The sequence below is a fragment of the Sturnira hondurensis genome, unplaced genomic scaffold, assembly GCF_014824575.4.
Source record: "Sturnira hondurensis isolate 20B ecotype Veracruz unplaced genomic scaffold, ASM1482457v3 Scaffold0001911, whole genome shotgun sequence".
Classification (NCBI taxonomy): domain Eukaryota; kingdom Metazoa; phylum Chordata; class Mammalia; order Chiroptera; family Phyllostomidae; genus Sturnira; species Sturnira hondurensis.
Genome location: NW_028074542.1, coordinates 795,268 through 810,700, shown reverse-complemented (window position 1 = coordinate 810,700; position 15,433 = coordinate 795,268). Strand labels below are relative to the sequence as shown.

Here is a 15,433-nt window from a genome sequence, read left to right as displayed (position 1 = left end):
CAGGAGCTGGGACTTCTGTTTCCAGGACACTCCCCTGCTCACCCTGAGCGCCTATCCCTAATCTCAGTTCCTTGGCCTGGGTTCTCTGGGCATGCTCAGATGCTAAATTACAATAAATACTAAACGTGGGATTGTCGACTGACCACCTGTCCCAGGGGCCCAGAGACATCTCCTGGGGCTGTCCAGAGTCAGGGCTCAGCCCTAGACCATGCAGGCCTCCCCTGTGCAGGGGGGCATGCATCCTAACTGCCTAAAGGAAAGGCCCGGGGAGGGGCAGCTGACTCCTTTCCCAAGGGGCTGGACCTGGGCCAGCATGAGCTCCTGCCTGGATCCAGCCCAGCCCCACCGCCATGCACCTGAGCTGCCAGTGGTCCCCTTCTCCAGGTTAGACCAGGTATGCACACTCTGGGCTAGCCCAGAGGGCCTGCTCAGACCTAGGGCTTCCGGGTGAGGCAGTGAGGTTTGATCTCTTCCCAGGCATCCGGGTTGAGTGTCTTGGCTGAGCTGGTGGTGTTTGTGAATGGAGCGAGGGATTGTTATGGAAATGGTCCCAAGGTCTCAGGCGCAGGTGGAAAACAGTCCCGACAACTTGATAACCTTGGTGGGGTGGGAAACAGATTTGTAAGGAAATGACCAGGGTTCTTACTTCCTGAGGCTTTGTGTGAAGACTCCCCTGGCCTCTCCAGGGGCCACTGTGCCCAGTTCGGGACTCCCTTCAGTTCACAGTTACTGAGTGTTTGCCGTGTGCCCAGTTCTCCACTCCGCTCCAGGGACCTCAGAGGGATGGTCAAACCCGTAGATTAAGAATGCTGAGGCTGGAGTCAGACTTCTGGGCTCAGTTGTCAGCTTGGCACTTAACTTATGTGACCTTAAGTTACTCGACTCTTCTGTGCCTCCGTTTTCTATCTGTAAAGAGGAAATGGTGGTAATAAGTACCTCACAGGGCTGTAGGGAGGATGCAAAGAGGTAACATGCAGAATGCACTTGGAATAGCGGTTGGCACATCAAGAAGCAGGAAGTAGGTTATGTTGTTATTGTTATTATTATTATTATTATCATCATTATTATTACCATCATTCGCTACCAAGATGAGCCAAACAAACTACATGGTCCTCAGGCCTGAGGAGCTTCATATGGGGTCTTTTCAACTGGAAGGCAGAGTTGGGATGCTTGATTGTGCCTTTTACGCAGCCAAGCCTGATATTCGGGCCCCGGGAACAGACGTGAGTGATGGTGTCCCTAAGACTGAGGCTTCAGGGCCAGTCCTTTCATATTTGAAGGATTTTATTACCTTCCTTTGCCACCTCTTGCTATAGACTACCCCCATGGGCTACAGAGCTGGCCACAGAAGTTGGGGCAAGGGAGAAAAAAAATTAGGAGAGAAAATGTCTTTTTTTTTCTTTTTCTGTTTTTTTTTAACCCTTGCCCAAGGATATGTTTACTGATTTTAGAGAGAGAGGATATGGGGGAGAGAGAGAGAGATACGTCGATGTAAGAGACTCCCTGGCTGGTGTGGCTCAGTGGATTGAGCACAGGCTGCAAACCGAAGGGTCACCAGTTCGATTCCCAGTCAGGGCACATCCCTGAGTTGTGGGCCAGGTCCCTGGTAGGGGGCATGTGAGAGGCAACCACACATGTTTCTCTCTCTTTCTCCTTCCTTTCCCCTCTTTCTAAAAATAAAATCTTTAGAATAAAAAGATTTTATTCTAAAATCTTTAAAAATAAAAAGAAAGAGAGAGAGAAACATTGATTGGTTGTCTCCCTTATATGCGCCAACCTGGGATTGAACCTGCATCCTTTTGCTTCCTGGGATGACGCTCCAACCAACTGAGCCACCTGAGCAGGGTGTTCCCCTTTTTTCCTTCTATAGAATTTTGAAGAATTTTTTTTCAGGGGAGGAAGATTTTCTCCTCCCCCCCGCCCCCTCGCCGCCGTCCCTTAGTTTAGACTAAATGATGGGGGATGGCTCAGAGAGGTCAATAGCTAATCCAACATCACACAGCAGGGCCTGGCAGAGCTGAGTCTTGTCTGTCCCTGTCTCCCTCCTCTCAGGTCCAGCCAGGCCTCCTTTCCCCAAATGCTGTAGCCAAGGGTGCTCTGCCCTTCCCGACTCACAGCCCCACCCTGGAGGTGGGCACAGGTGTGGCTGCCCAGGTGCTCCAGGCACCTAGGGAAAGAGGGTGGCTTTGTGGCGGCCTCAGCAGCTGTGGCTGGTGGAGTTCCCATTAAGCCATTTCCGCGCCTTGGGCAGGAGGAGGAGGCTCCGCATTTAAAGGTCACCCGGCTTTTGAAGCTGCAGTGACATTAATAGCTTGGGAAGAAAACAAGCCTGTGCAGGGGCAGGCGGACAAGATGCCTCTGTCAGGGCTGTCCCCTCCTCCTCCCCACTGGACGCTCACACACATACACACACTCACACACACACATGGACACACACAGACCCGGAGAGCCTCTCTCTGTCTCTGTCCCACTGTCCCTTTCTCCCCGTTTTGGGGCCTCTCCAGCGCAGAAACCAAGGAGCTCAGCAGATGTCCCTGTACCCCACTCCCACGGCGTCTGAGGTGGCACATGGGCAAAGGCCCAGCAGCCTCTCCGTTAATGACGCCATTACCCACTTGAGGTTTCCCCAGAACTTAACCATGGTTACACAAGTGTCCCCGGGGTCATATGACCTCATTCTGGCCCTGCTGGCATTTGCAGCCTGGATTTCTGATGAGACAGAGTTAGATGGGGCCTGCTCTTCTCCTACGGGAAACGAAGGGGCTGGTGAGCAGGATGAGTCTCTCTTGCCAGTTCTAACCACTTGGTGGTGGCTTGCTCAGAGCCCTTTGCTATAAAACAGCTCAGAGGACATTAATACCTGGATGGATTAGTGATGTCTGCCAAGGACGCGGGGTGGAAATCGATGGCATGTGTGCCTTGTATGTCCTACCTTGGGAACAGACTATTTTGAAACTCCGGAATCTTGGTTTCTAAGACCCCTGGGGAGGTTGGGTGGCTCCTTTCTTTTTAGTCAGGCCAAGGGTGGGGGCGGGGCAAGTTCTTGGGTTCCAAGAGAGAAAAGGCTCTGTGGGTCCCTTCCTTAGCAGTGGCCATGGCCTGTGCCCTGGGACACCACCTGGTGGCCTGGCGTGGTGGCACTGGCCTGGGCCCAGTTCTGAGAGAAGAGTCACCAAGTCCCTCTGTGGGCCGTGATGAAAGCCATGTCAGGTGGATCACTAGATCCTATCTGTCCCTCGTTCCTGTCCCTTGGGGGACTTTCAGAGAAGGAAGCCCAGGGGGTGTAGGGGCGCAGATGGCCTCCGGCAGACCCATCCACTTTCAGATGCCCGAGTGGGGGTGGGGCGGGGGTAAGAGAATGTGAGCACTCAGGAACCACTCCCGAGTGTTTGGCCTGCACTACCTGCAGTTGCCGTGAACGGAGGTGGAGAAGGCCAGGAGGAGCAGGCTGGGGCGGAAGAAACCACGACGGTGGGCAGCCTGCTCTGCTGGAGCTGCAACTGAACACCCGAGTGGAGGCAGCAGGGCTCAGGGCTCAGGGCAGCGTTGAATGGTGTGCTCCAAGAGGCCTCAAGGCCAGAGCGTTTGGGCGCCGGCATTCAGGGTGGAGACGGGATACCAGGGCTCAGGGTGTGAGTGTGGGCCAGGGCAAGGGCTAAGGCCCGAGGCTGGCGTGACCTCAGGCCAGCCTGTCTCACTGGGTGCTTACTGTGCTCATGCCCCCTTTACGTTTTATCACAACACCCCTGCCAGGTAGGTATTATCTCTATTTTTGCAAACAAAGCAGCTAAGGTTCAGAGAGGGGAAATAATTTCTCCAAGTTACATAATCTTATTAGGCTCAGTCAGAGTAGAACCCACGACTCTGGCTCCAGGGCTCTCACATTCCCCTTGGTGGACCCTACTGGCCCTGCAGGAGACTGGCCGGGATGACTTTGGACAAGGTCAAACGAACAACCCTGGGGCAGCTCGCCCTCCACTCCTGGCCAGGAGGGAGTGACTCAGGCCTTGGCTGCCTACTCAGGCTTGGAGTGAAGCATGGCCCTTTGCCACGACCTGCCAGGCCTGGATTCCTGTACTGGGAAGTGAAAGGCCTGGCTCCCTGGGGCCTGGGGGAGGACAGGTGTGGGGTTTCTGCTTTCCAGCCCCCGAGTCACCGACAACTGTGAGTTCAGGAGAACCTTTGAGTCAGCCTGCAAGGTGTCTAATGGGCTCAGTGGCTTCAGCTCACTTCCTTTTTCAGGAGCCAGTGAGGGTTATCTGCTTCCCTGCCAGTGCCCAGCACCTGAGGTTCAGAGAGGTGAATTGGTTTCCCCAAGGTCACAGAGCCAGCTTTGGGGCACAGCCAAGAGACACCCATCGCCCCTCCCTTCCTCAGTGCCGTCTGGGTCACATTTCCTCTGCTAGAATGTCAGCCAGGCTGGGCCCCGGCTCTTAAGCCTGGGGCACACATGGCTGGCTTTCTGAGGCTCCTTGGCTCTTAGCCCTGCAAGTCTGACTAGGCACTTTCGGTAGTGGGTTCCTAACTCTGGCCTCTCTATACACTGGCTGTGTGACATTGCCCCAGTTACCTAACTTCTCTGACCTGGGCCCCACAGCTATGCAATGGAGATCTATCTCTGGAGTTGTAAAAAGGATTAAATGTGAAAGCACCCAGCACAGCTCATCAGCCTAAATCTCCTGCCTTAATTCTTCCCTGCGTTTAAATGGCTTTTCATTTGGGCAGTGCTGGCTGCAAAGGGCAGCCTGGACAGAGATGACCTTGACCCTGAGTACAGTCCTTCTGTCTCTCCCAGTCACAATACCTCACCTCAGCCCTGGCCTCAGATTGCACTTGAGTTTCCTGAGAGGGGCAGGCGGATGGCCTTCTGAGAATCAGGGGGATGGGAGGGGGGCTTCCAGCCCCACCTGGTGTTAATTTTAGGCAGCCTGGCTAGGAGTCTGGGAGGCCTTGCAGAGCCCTTTGGAAATGGCATTTCTGCACGTCAGATCTTTTCCCCTTGGTTTCCCATTACTGTGTCTGAGCCACTTTCTCCTCACGCACAGAGCCCCCCTTTGATGGAAAAGTCTGGGCTTGGCCACAGCTGGCTCTGCGTCCTTGGGCAACTCCCTCCTGGTCTTGCGTCTCGTCTCTTATCCGCATCGTGGAGCAGGGGGTGGGGCTGGCTTAGAGTTGTCAGCCATTTACCTGTTTTGGCACACACCAAATACCTTTGCAAGGCTGTGCACTTGCAGGAAATGCATGAGGCGTCTTAACCTGTCCTGTCTGCAGCTGTCCACACCAGCCAGCCTCCCCTGGGGCTCTGAGGACCGGCTTCTCCTTCTGGAGGGAATTCCAGAGGTTGACATCCTGATGCAGGGGGGGGGGCGGAGCAGCCCTGAAAATGCCCCACCTCATCTACTTTGGGTGGCAGTGTGGCCAGCGCACTGACTGCTCCTGGCTCTCCGAGAGCCTTCTGAGGCAGCGGCAACAGCGATCACAGAGCTAACCGTGTTCCAGGCGCAGGGCTGAGGATTATCTTGTTCAGCTCCCATTGAAGCCTCAGAAACCTGGGTGAGGAGGGCATGGGGCACCGAGAGAAGAGGAGACTTGTGCGAGGTGCCACAGCCAGGGAGTGAGAGACAGCAGGAATTGTAGCCTGGGTCTGAACCAGTGCACTGACTGCTAGTGGTGGGCCTGTGAGAATGTCTCTCTGGGGCTGCCTGACACTCAGTGAGGCCCAGGAGGGCAGGTCCAGAGGATTCTTAATGGGGACAGTGGGGGCCCCATCATTTTCCTTTTCGTTCCACTAGGGGTGGGTGAGGTCCTGGACTTCTTTCTCTAAGGCAGGGGTGTCAAATGTGATGACGTCAGGACAGCAGGTGACAGCCCAGGGCACTGGTTTCCGGGGTCTCCTGGCCCTGACGTCCTTGTTAGAGGCCCCAGGGAAGGCTTCAGAGCCCAGGACAGAGGCGGCCACCAGGATGGAGCCCTGTCGTGGAGGGCACTCATTCGGCAGTCAGAGTGCATCCTCCAACGTCCCGTGTGCTAGGGGTGGAGCGAGGTGTGTGGGGCGGCCTGGTATCTAGAGGCAGCGGTGGGAGGCCAGGTCATCCTCCGCTACTGTCCTGTGTTCATTCTCATAACAGAACTCTGGGACTGATCATTTGAGGTCCTCCCTCTGTGACTCCTTAGGAAATGGCTGGGTGTCCCTGGGCTGTGACTTGCTCCTCTGGAAAGTGATGGAGAGGAGGAGGTTGAATAATACATAAACCACCCCTCCCCCAGTCAACAGAATACTACGCGGGCATTAGAAGTGATGAAGTAGCCCTGGCTGGTGTAGCTCAGTGGATTGAGTGCGGGCCTGTGAACCAAAGGGTTGCCTGTTTGATTCCCAGTCAGGGCACATGCCTGGGTTGTGGGCCAGGTCCCCAGTAGCGGGTGCACATGAGAGGCAACCACACATTGATGTTTCTCTCCCACTCTTTCTCTTTCCTTCCTCTCTCTCTCTAAAAATAAATAAAATATTTTTTAAAAAGTGATGAAGTAGATCAACATGCCCTGACATGGGCAGATGACTAATAAATTATTAAGTGGAAAATACAAGTTGCAAAGTAGAATTTATGGTTTGATCACATTTCAGGAAAGTAAATTTATATATTTGGTAGTATATGTATAGAAAAGGTATCATCTAAAAAAAGAAAGAATGTTAACTGGTTTTCTCCAGAAGTGGGAGAAAACTCTGGCGTCACAGAGCTGTAACCCGGGGAGGGGGAGCCATATAGGGCCCCTGTGCTTCTCGTTTTCCATTCCTGAATCCAGCCCTCCTCCCTGGAACTAGGCAGACACCCACCCAGCAAGCCCTGGAACAGGCGCTCTGGACAATTTCCATGCCCTTCCAAGGAGGTGGAGGTTAGACTCTCAGCATGGTGGCTCTGGGAGGCATGAAGTCTTATCTTACCTGTGAGGTGACCGACCTGTTGGGACAAAGAACATCAGTAGTCGTGACGGGGGTGCTGACCCCAGGGTGAGGGAGGGACGCGGAACCTTCCCCAGCCCTCTGGTCTCGTCTTCCTTGCATCGCTGACTCTCAAGACCATGCTAAGGGAGAGTGTCACACTGATTTGCTCACACAAACATTTTGGTATCAGCTATTCAGAGTAGGACCCGAGTCCTAAAAAAAGGAAAAGCAGGTTTGCACCTAAAGTTTCATCAAACTGAAGAATATCCTTCGATAGAACAATCCCTTAAAATAAAGCTGCCACGTTTCTCCAATTAGCAAAAGCACTGTAAAAACTTGGGAGAAGTGTGGGGAAGTCAGAGCCTGATGATTTTAGGCACGTTCAACTCTCGAGGGACTGCACTGGCAGACACGGGACCAGGGCGGTGGTTTATCTGCCAGGGTCTGGGGGGGCTGGATGGTTCTCTGTCACAGGTTTAGAGGAGCTGTCTGCACAGATTGGACGCTGTGATGTGGAACCAGGACAGTGGGGCCCTGGTGTGGGAAGATAAGGAAAGCAGGGCTGGGTAGAGCATGGGGAGGCAGGACATCACCACTCCACACCCCTCTTGCCCCACTCAGATCCTCATGGGTGTCTGGCAGTGTGGGTAGTGGTTGAGAGCAGGGCCTAAGAGGCCAGAGTGCTGGGTTCAAATCCTAGCTCCTCTGCTTTCTTAGTGTCCATGCCTCAGTTTTCCCATCTCAGAAATGGGAACATGAATGCCTGCCTCAGCGTGGTGACTTGAGTTAGCCAACACAGAGCACTGAGGATGGGGCCCGGCACAGAGTAAGCCCTTCCTTGCCAACTGGCATAGCCCTCCGGTGTTACTGAGCAACTGGGGCTGTGTCATTATTGCAGCTGGAGAAAGCGGAAGGCAGCGGTCTCCTGTGGGCGTGGCAAGGGTCTCCCTAACCCCACTAAGGGGGTTATCACCCCGAGCTACAGTTTGTTGCATTCTGCTCTTGACTCTGTGCCCCTCTGTTTCAGGTGCGACCATCTTTGGAGCCCGCCCCAGAATGTCCCGGGGGTGTGGATGACGGCTGGTTCCAGGGTCCAGGTCCGGATGTCGCTGCCTGAGGGCCGCCGGTGGCCCCGTGCCCTAGTTTCCTGACGCAGGGACCCTGCCCATTCGGTCCCCACCTGGCTGCTCAGGGGCCAGGGAAGGCGCGGGAGTAGTTTCCCGGCCAAGCACGTGCGCCACGGCGCAGGGCCCAGGAGGAAGGGACTTGGCCCCAGAGGGCAGCACCTTCACTCAACGGCTCGGCAAAATGACCAGCCTGTTCCGCAGGAGCAGCAGTGGCGGAGGTGGCGGTGGGGGCGGAGGTGGCGGTGGGGGCGGCTCCGCCGGGGCGCGCGGAGCCGCGGGCAGTGCCACGGCCGCCTCGCAGGAGCTCAACAACAGCCGGCCTGCACGGCAGGTGCGCCGCCTTGAGTTCAACCAGGCCATGGACGACTTCAAGACCATGTTCCCCAACATGGATTATGATATCATCGAGTGCGTGCTGCGCGCCAACAGCGGGGCTGTGGACGCCACCATCGACCAACTGCTGCAGATGAACCTGGACGGGGGTGGTGGCAGCATCTATGAAGACAGCTCCGACTCGGAGGACAGCATCCCCCCGGAGGTAGGGACGTGGCCCTGGTAATGTAGGGGAGCTCCAGCACCGTTTGAACCTTAGAGGGTTTGGGTTATACCCCTGCCTGGGTTCTAACTAGCAAGCAGCCTCATTTCTCGTAGGGAAATTGCACCAAGTCAGTCAGCCGCCTTGTTTTAAGGGCAGAAATCATGCAGTCATTCAACAAGCACCGAGCACCTATTCAGTGGTATGCCAGGCAAGGTACTAGACCCTGGGTCAGGGGTGCTCAGAATCGAGGAGCTGGGTGAAAATGCAGACAGCTGGACCCATGAGCCCAGTGAATGTCAGTCCAGGCTGGAGCCCTCTGGTCTGTATTTTTCAAGAAATGGTACCCTTGGACCTCTGAGTATCCACGTTGGTCAAGTCAGAGAAAGTTTCTGCCCTCGCAGAGTTCGCAGTGCAGTGGAGAATAGGGACCAGAGTCAGGCAATGACTGTGTGCGCTGGGAGTGGTAAGTGCTCTGTCTGGAGAAAGGGAAGCGAGAGAGGAGGGCGTGGCTTCCCAGATGTGGGGATGGCCGAGTTGAGACCCAAAAGAGGGCAAAGGTGTGCAGGCAGAGGGAACAGCTCAGAGGTGAAATGGAGCATGAGTTGCCGGGGAACTGAGCTGGCCCATCTGGCAGGATCCCAGAATGCGTGGGGACCGGGAGGTTGCCGAGGAGAGTGGGGCTGTGTCCCAGGAGCACAGGGAGCCACAGAAGAGGAGTGATATCTTCTGACCCAGGCGCGATGGAGGTGGTAGTGAGTGATGCCCGAGCCCTCCTCTCCTCGCTCCAGGGAGCGGGACTGGGGAGATGCGACCACCCCACTGCGTCAGGGCCTCCCTGCTGGGTGTGGCTAATTCTCTTTGGCCCCATCCAAGAGCTCAGTGTACGTTTGCCGCGCCGGCCCCCCCCCCCCCCAAGTCTCTACAGGACCTGCAGCGCTGGGTGCAGACGGGCACATGTTCTTTCAGTGGGAAGGTCACTGTCTGCAGGGGCACCTGGGACATGCAGCCATGGACTGAAGGACTCAACGGATAGGATTTAACCTTGCTCTTCCTTGAGTCCCAGGTGCTCCCCTCCTGCTTTCGATGTATCGATGTATCGTCTCTCCTAGTCTCCCCCAACTTTGCGAGGTGGCGTTATTATCACCCTCGTTTACAATGAGAAAACCTAGATCCAGATATGGCCTCGGGGTCCTATTCAGCCCACAGCCCATCAGTCAGAGTCACGCTGCAGGGCAGCACCCACTTGCTCTTCCCCCTTCCTGAGTGCTGCCTGGGGTTTCTCTCTCCAGGTCGGAGAACTCTGTGGGTGATGACATCTGGCTCATCCCCGTGTCACCTGCAGCACCTGGGAGGGTCCTGGCACATAGCAGGCACTCAGGGAATATTGTTAGAGGGCGAAATGTTGCTACTGTCTTTGCACAGTTTTCTTCAGTCTCTTCCCCCTGGAGACCATTCCTCTGACCTGCCTGGATGAGCGAGCGGAGGGAGCGTCGGAAAACCAAGGTTTTCTTTGTGAGAAAGAGGGGTGAGCGTATGTGGGAGTGTGTGTCTGCAGATACACCTTCAAGCGTGAGCCGGAAGGAAGGTTCTCTGCACGCTGTGGCCCTTCTGCAGTTCCATTTGTTCTGACGGTCCAGTGGGGAAGATGCTATTTCCTCCCGTGTCCACCACACCCACAGCCCAGTGAGCCTCCTCGAGGCTTCGGTGTCCCCTGGACAGGCCCGCACTCGGTGTGCTTCTGTTTTCCTAAGAACCTTGCTTTCCAGACTGAGTCCCTTCTCAGCACCCCTCCTGGGCTGTTTTCCCCAACCCCCCACGTTTGGAGCCCTGCCTGGGCCCATCGGCAGGCAGTTCCTGAGCCAGCGGAAAGTGCTTCGGAAAATTTATGAGCAGCAGCTGGAATGACAATAACTGCTGACTGGAAAAAGCCCCTCTCTGGGGGGTGATGGATGGTTGGCTGGCCCGAGGGGTACCCTTGCCACAGAGAAACATCTTCTGTCAGACAAATGGCCAGATCCTGACCATCGGAGCACCTGGGAGGCATCCATCACCCATACTGAATTAAGCCAGGAGGCCACAGAGCCGAAAACTTCAACACCTTTTAGAGCCAGAAGAATAGACTCATTGTGGCTGGCGGGGTTGTGAGGAGAGAGACCCAGGGAGGCCATAAATGTGGCTGGGGTGACTATCCCTGGAGACTGGGGTCCGCTTTCCTGGGGTGACCTGGTGCTCACCTCTTTGGGGGTCCTTCATTCTGCTCCAGGAGCTTCCCTGATAAAGGTCTGGTTCTTGAAGCCCCAGGGGACTGCCTTGAGATGCAGGAGCAGCTGGGCAATGAGGGGATCCTCCTGGAGCAGTTGTGGGGGCCTGATCTTCCTCGGTCCAGGGGGCCAGCTGCCAGGCCATCCATGGGAAACCCCAAGCAGCTTCCTTCCAGGAACAATTTCCACTGATTTCTCCCTGCCTCACCCATCTCAGGCAGACCAACCTCGGTGGGGACAGACCAGGCCAGCCCCTGATGGAGGAGAGGCTCAGCCTCCAAAAGTTGGCCTCCAGGCCCTTCCTGGCCCCCTGTCCTTCAGAGGAGCGAGGTCTGGGCACAAGGAATGTGGGCAGGGGGACAGTGGCGGCACGGGCTCTGGGCGTGCCAGGTGATTGCCGAGCCGCTGTCCTATGCCAAGAGCCAGACGTTCGCCCATGACAGGAATGGAGTTCGGTGGTCTCTCTCACTTTCTCTGTTTTACTTCTTGTGGAAATTTGAGTCAGGCAGAGCAGTGGCCTGCAGAACAGTAACGTTCTTCTTTTTCTGCAAAAGCATCTGTTTAAATACTTTCTGCCTCAAAACAAAGAACGTTAGTGCATTCCAAGGTGGGGGCCTCCTTGGGTCAGGCTGGCTGTGTGTGCACAGAGCCTGGCTGTGGGTGTGCATGTGTACTCAGTGCTCACTCACCACCTGCCCATCTACCTGCCAGGTGTCCCCGAGAGACTCCCAGTGCCTGGGCACGGCTGGGCTTGGGCAGGGATGGGCCGGTGTTGCCTGGTCCAGCCCAGATTACCGAGGCAGAGCGGAGTCGGTTTAGCAGTGAGTTCTGCAAATTTACTTGAGGTTAAAATGTGCAGCCTGGGGACTCTGGGGCAGTCTGATGGCCTTGGAGCCCGTCCCATGTTCTTCGGACTCCAAGGAGATGAGAACAGAGCTGGGGAGGAGAGGAGAGGGGAGCGGGGGGCTAAGGTACAGGCCAGTTGGGGTTGTGTGAACTGGGATCTTGGCTGTGCTGCCTTCTGCCCCAGACTCCCATGAGGACCTTCAGGGAATGGTCCAGGTTAGTCCATGTAGCAGGAACCCTGGCCTTTGTCCCGCCCTTGCCCTCTCCCTGTCCCTCTTTCTGGCGCCTGGATGAAGTAAGGAGTTTGAGAGGGAAAGGCACCCCGGGCACCCCCTTGCCCCTGTCCACCCCAAGAATCCATACCAGGAGTGCAGGCGTCGTGGCTGAAGGAGGGATCCTTGCTATGGAGACCATGACCAAGTTGGGATTCAGTTCTAAAAACACCATGTGGCTTTTGCCAGGTCACTTAGTCAGCCTGGGCCTCAGTTTTCTCATCTGTGAAATGGGGTAGCAATCTATATCCGACCTTGCTACGTTGTGTGAGGTTAAGGTGAGATAATCCATGTGGAAGTACTTGGAGAGAGGCTGTGAATGATGAAGTTAGTTATCGACAATAACACGTGTCCAGAAGAGCCCATGAATCGTAAGTGAGCCGCTCAGCGATGTTCTCAAGCACCCAGATAAGGACCGTAAATGGGACCTGGAGGCCCCCTCTTGCCCCTCCATGGTCTCCCCACCCTCACAGTGTTCACACCACTCTGACTTCTCTCACGGGCATGTGTTTGGCTTGCTTTTGAACCTTACTGGGGTGGATAATGCTGCTGTGAACCTTGTGCTGTGGACACACGCGCTTTCCTGTCTGTTGAGCGGATTGGAATTGGAGGGTCAGGGGTAGCCATGCGTTTAGTACCTTCAGTATATAAAGCCGGACTGTTTTTGCAACATGCTGGTTGTAACATTTTACATTCCCACCAGCCAGGGCAACAGAGTTCCCTGACTGCACACATCCTCCCCCACGCTGGACTTTGCAAAAATGTTATTCAAATTCAAGGAAGAGGAAGGGTTGTTAATATTTCTTTCTTTATCCTCCCCGCTATAGATCTTGGAAAGGACTTTGGAACCTGATAGCTCCGATGAAGAGCCCCCGCCTGTGTACTCCCCACCGGCCTACCACATGCACGTGTTCGACAGGCCTTACCCGCTGGCCCCGCCCACTCCACCTCCCCGGTGAGACTCCCTGCAGTGGGGAAGGGGGCAACAGGAGGTTGAGGCTGAGTCCCAACCCAGAGGGGATCTTGGCTGAACCCCTCAGCAGGAACAGGCTTCTATCGTAGCAAGAACATTTCAGTTAGATACCAAAGAGAACGTTCAAGAGCAAACATTCACTGAATCCCTACTCTAGGCCAGGTGCTATGCTGAACACCATACGGGACATGGGGCGCGAGTCAAGCTCAGCCTCTGCTCTCTGGGAGCCAATAGTCCAGGGGGACGCAGAGCAGGAATGACAAACATGTGGACTGGGAACTGACGCTCCCCTCCCGCGCCCATGGCAAGCGTTACTGATTGATCGCTGTGCTCTGTCCTGCTCCTTTGAGACAGAACCTGAGGATCTTCCTCAACACAGCACTCCCAGGCGGGCATCAGTAATTGATGAGATGGCTATGTATTTGCCCTGCCCGGTCTAAGAATGTGGGGGGAATTTATAAAGTAATGGGAGCAAGTATGTCTCTTTTTCTGGGGTTGTTTAATAACTGGAGGCAGGGGAATAGACTGCTGGTCCTTGGAGACTTCTCCCAGGTCAGGGACTCTGTAATTTGGAGATTTAACACTAAGCGTGCTGCCAGCTGGGTCCCCTGGGTCTCTGAAGTGCTTGTTTTCCTGGGCCTCGTGTTTGTGGTAGGGCTTGCCGGAGCCCAGGTGTCTCTTTGTCCTGAAGCTGCTGTTCCTTGGAATGACTGAGGCCTGGAGGGGTGAAGGGTGGGGGAAGGGATGGGGCAGGGGACTTGTTCTGCTGGATCATGGGAGCCTCAGAGATGGTGGAGGACTCTGTTACCGTACAGGTACAGACAAACAGCTACCATTTACAAAGCACTGGACACCAGTCAAACTTTCTAGCAACTTCTGAGGTAGGCACTGTTGTAACCCCTGTTTTACAGATGAGGGGACTGAGCCTAAGAGAGGTTTCGTAACTGCCCCCAGAGCTGGGATTTGAACCCAGGTCATTTTAACTCCCAAACCTCTGCTCTCTAGTGCCGTGTCCAGTCACCTCCAGGATGAGGAAATTCTCTGTGGTTGACGCTCAGGGAGCAGACAGAGGCCTAGAAGAGGATGGGGGCAGGGTGGGTGGTCGGGGAGCAGTGTTTTGAGGGATGGACAAGAGCATACTCGGCTCCTTTCATCACAGAGGTCTGAGGAGGCTGTAGTGAGGTGGGGGGCAGGGTATGCAGGAGAGTCTGGGTGAGACCTTGGTATGACTTTCAGCCTGCAATGGGGATACATGATTTCTCTTTTACTTTAAGAAAGTTTTAAAGTAACATATTTTTGCAAATGATTCAGCTTCTGTCAGGCAGAGTGGTTCTGCCCATTTTTCAGAAGGGAAAACTGAGGCTGTGAGAGACGGGGTCCCAGTGTAAACCTGGTGTGGGCATCTTGGCTGTGTCCTCTCCTGCCCCTACGCTGGCTGGGTGTTCAGCTGCAGCGGGCCCGGAAGGGGTGGGGCTGCCCAATGATGGGAGCTCCAGTTGGGGGCACGTGGTCCTGAGCACTAGACCAAGACTCAGGAGCTCTCCTTCTGACCCTGTGACTTTGGACAAGTCTCTGACCCAGAAGTCGAGGCTTTACTGGGCTGGGCATGGATACAGGGAACGGCATGGATACAGGGACGAGAACTTGAGCTGTGGCCTCGGCCAGAAGCAGAGTGCTCTCTCTGCCCGCTTCTTCAGCTGGCTAGCCTCTGAATCTTCAGGTGCCTTTGCTTGTGGCCTTTGGCTTACAACTTATCGGGTAAGAGCTTTGTGTGCCTCATCTGTGAAATGGGAATGGTAATCCTGCCTCAGCAGGGACACCCAGTCGAGTGGCGAGGCTTCCTTCAGAGGCCAGTGCTCAGAAAAGGCAGGGCCAGCCTCTGAGCCTGTGCCCCTTTGTGCCAGAACGCCGGGGTGGCGCAGCTGGGCCCAGACCTGTGCCTAGGCCATTTCCAGTCTCTCCATCCTGGACATTAATTTTTTTTAAAGATTTTATTTATTTATCTTTAGAGGGGAAGGGGAGAGGGAAAGAAATATCAATGTATGGTTGCCTCTGGTGTGTTCCCTGCTGGGAACTGGCCCACAACCCAGGCACGTGCCCCAACTGAGAATCCAACGGGCAACCCTTTAGTTCTCAGGCTGGTGGTGCTCAGTCCACTGAGTCATACCAGCCAGGGCCATTTCCAGCATTTATTGAGTCATCTGCGGAATGTAGGTGCGAACCAGGTGTGTGATGCAGCAAAGAATACAGCGCTGTCTCGACTCCCTCCCCTTTGCCCCCCCCCACCCTGCCAAACAGATCAGAGTAAGGGAGAGGAATAGACGGGGGGCGGTGGGGGGGGAGACAGGGGTGCAGCAAAGGTTGCCTAGAGGAGCTGATGTCCAAGCTGCAACCTTGAGAAGCAGAGAAGAGAAGGGCATTCCAGGCAAAGGAAACAGTGTGTGCAGAGGCCTGGAGACAGGAAGGAGGGGACCAT

General features: G+C 55.2%; 1 protein-coding gene across 4 annotated transcripts in view; it reads left to right on the top strand.

Annotated features, from left to right (window-relative positions):
- CUEDC1 (CUE domain containing 1) overlaps positions 1-15,433 on the top strand; it is a 78,086-nt gene that overhangs the window by 49,851 nt on the left and 12,802 nt on the right. For 3 of the 4 annotated variants that reach the window (XM_037037561.1, XM_037037569.1, XM_037037579.1), the window contains exons 2-3: positions 7,968-8,605; positions 12,812-12,939. In XM_037037561.1, coding sequence (XP_036893456.1) covers positions 8,249-8,605; positions 12,812-12,939 — 485 coding nt within the window. In that variant the 5' untranslated portion in view covers positions 7,968-8,248. The remainder of the gene's footprint in view (positions 1-7,967; positions 8,606-12,811; positions 12,940-15,433) is intronic. The other variant, XM_037037588.1, reaches the window with a different exon arrangement.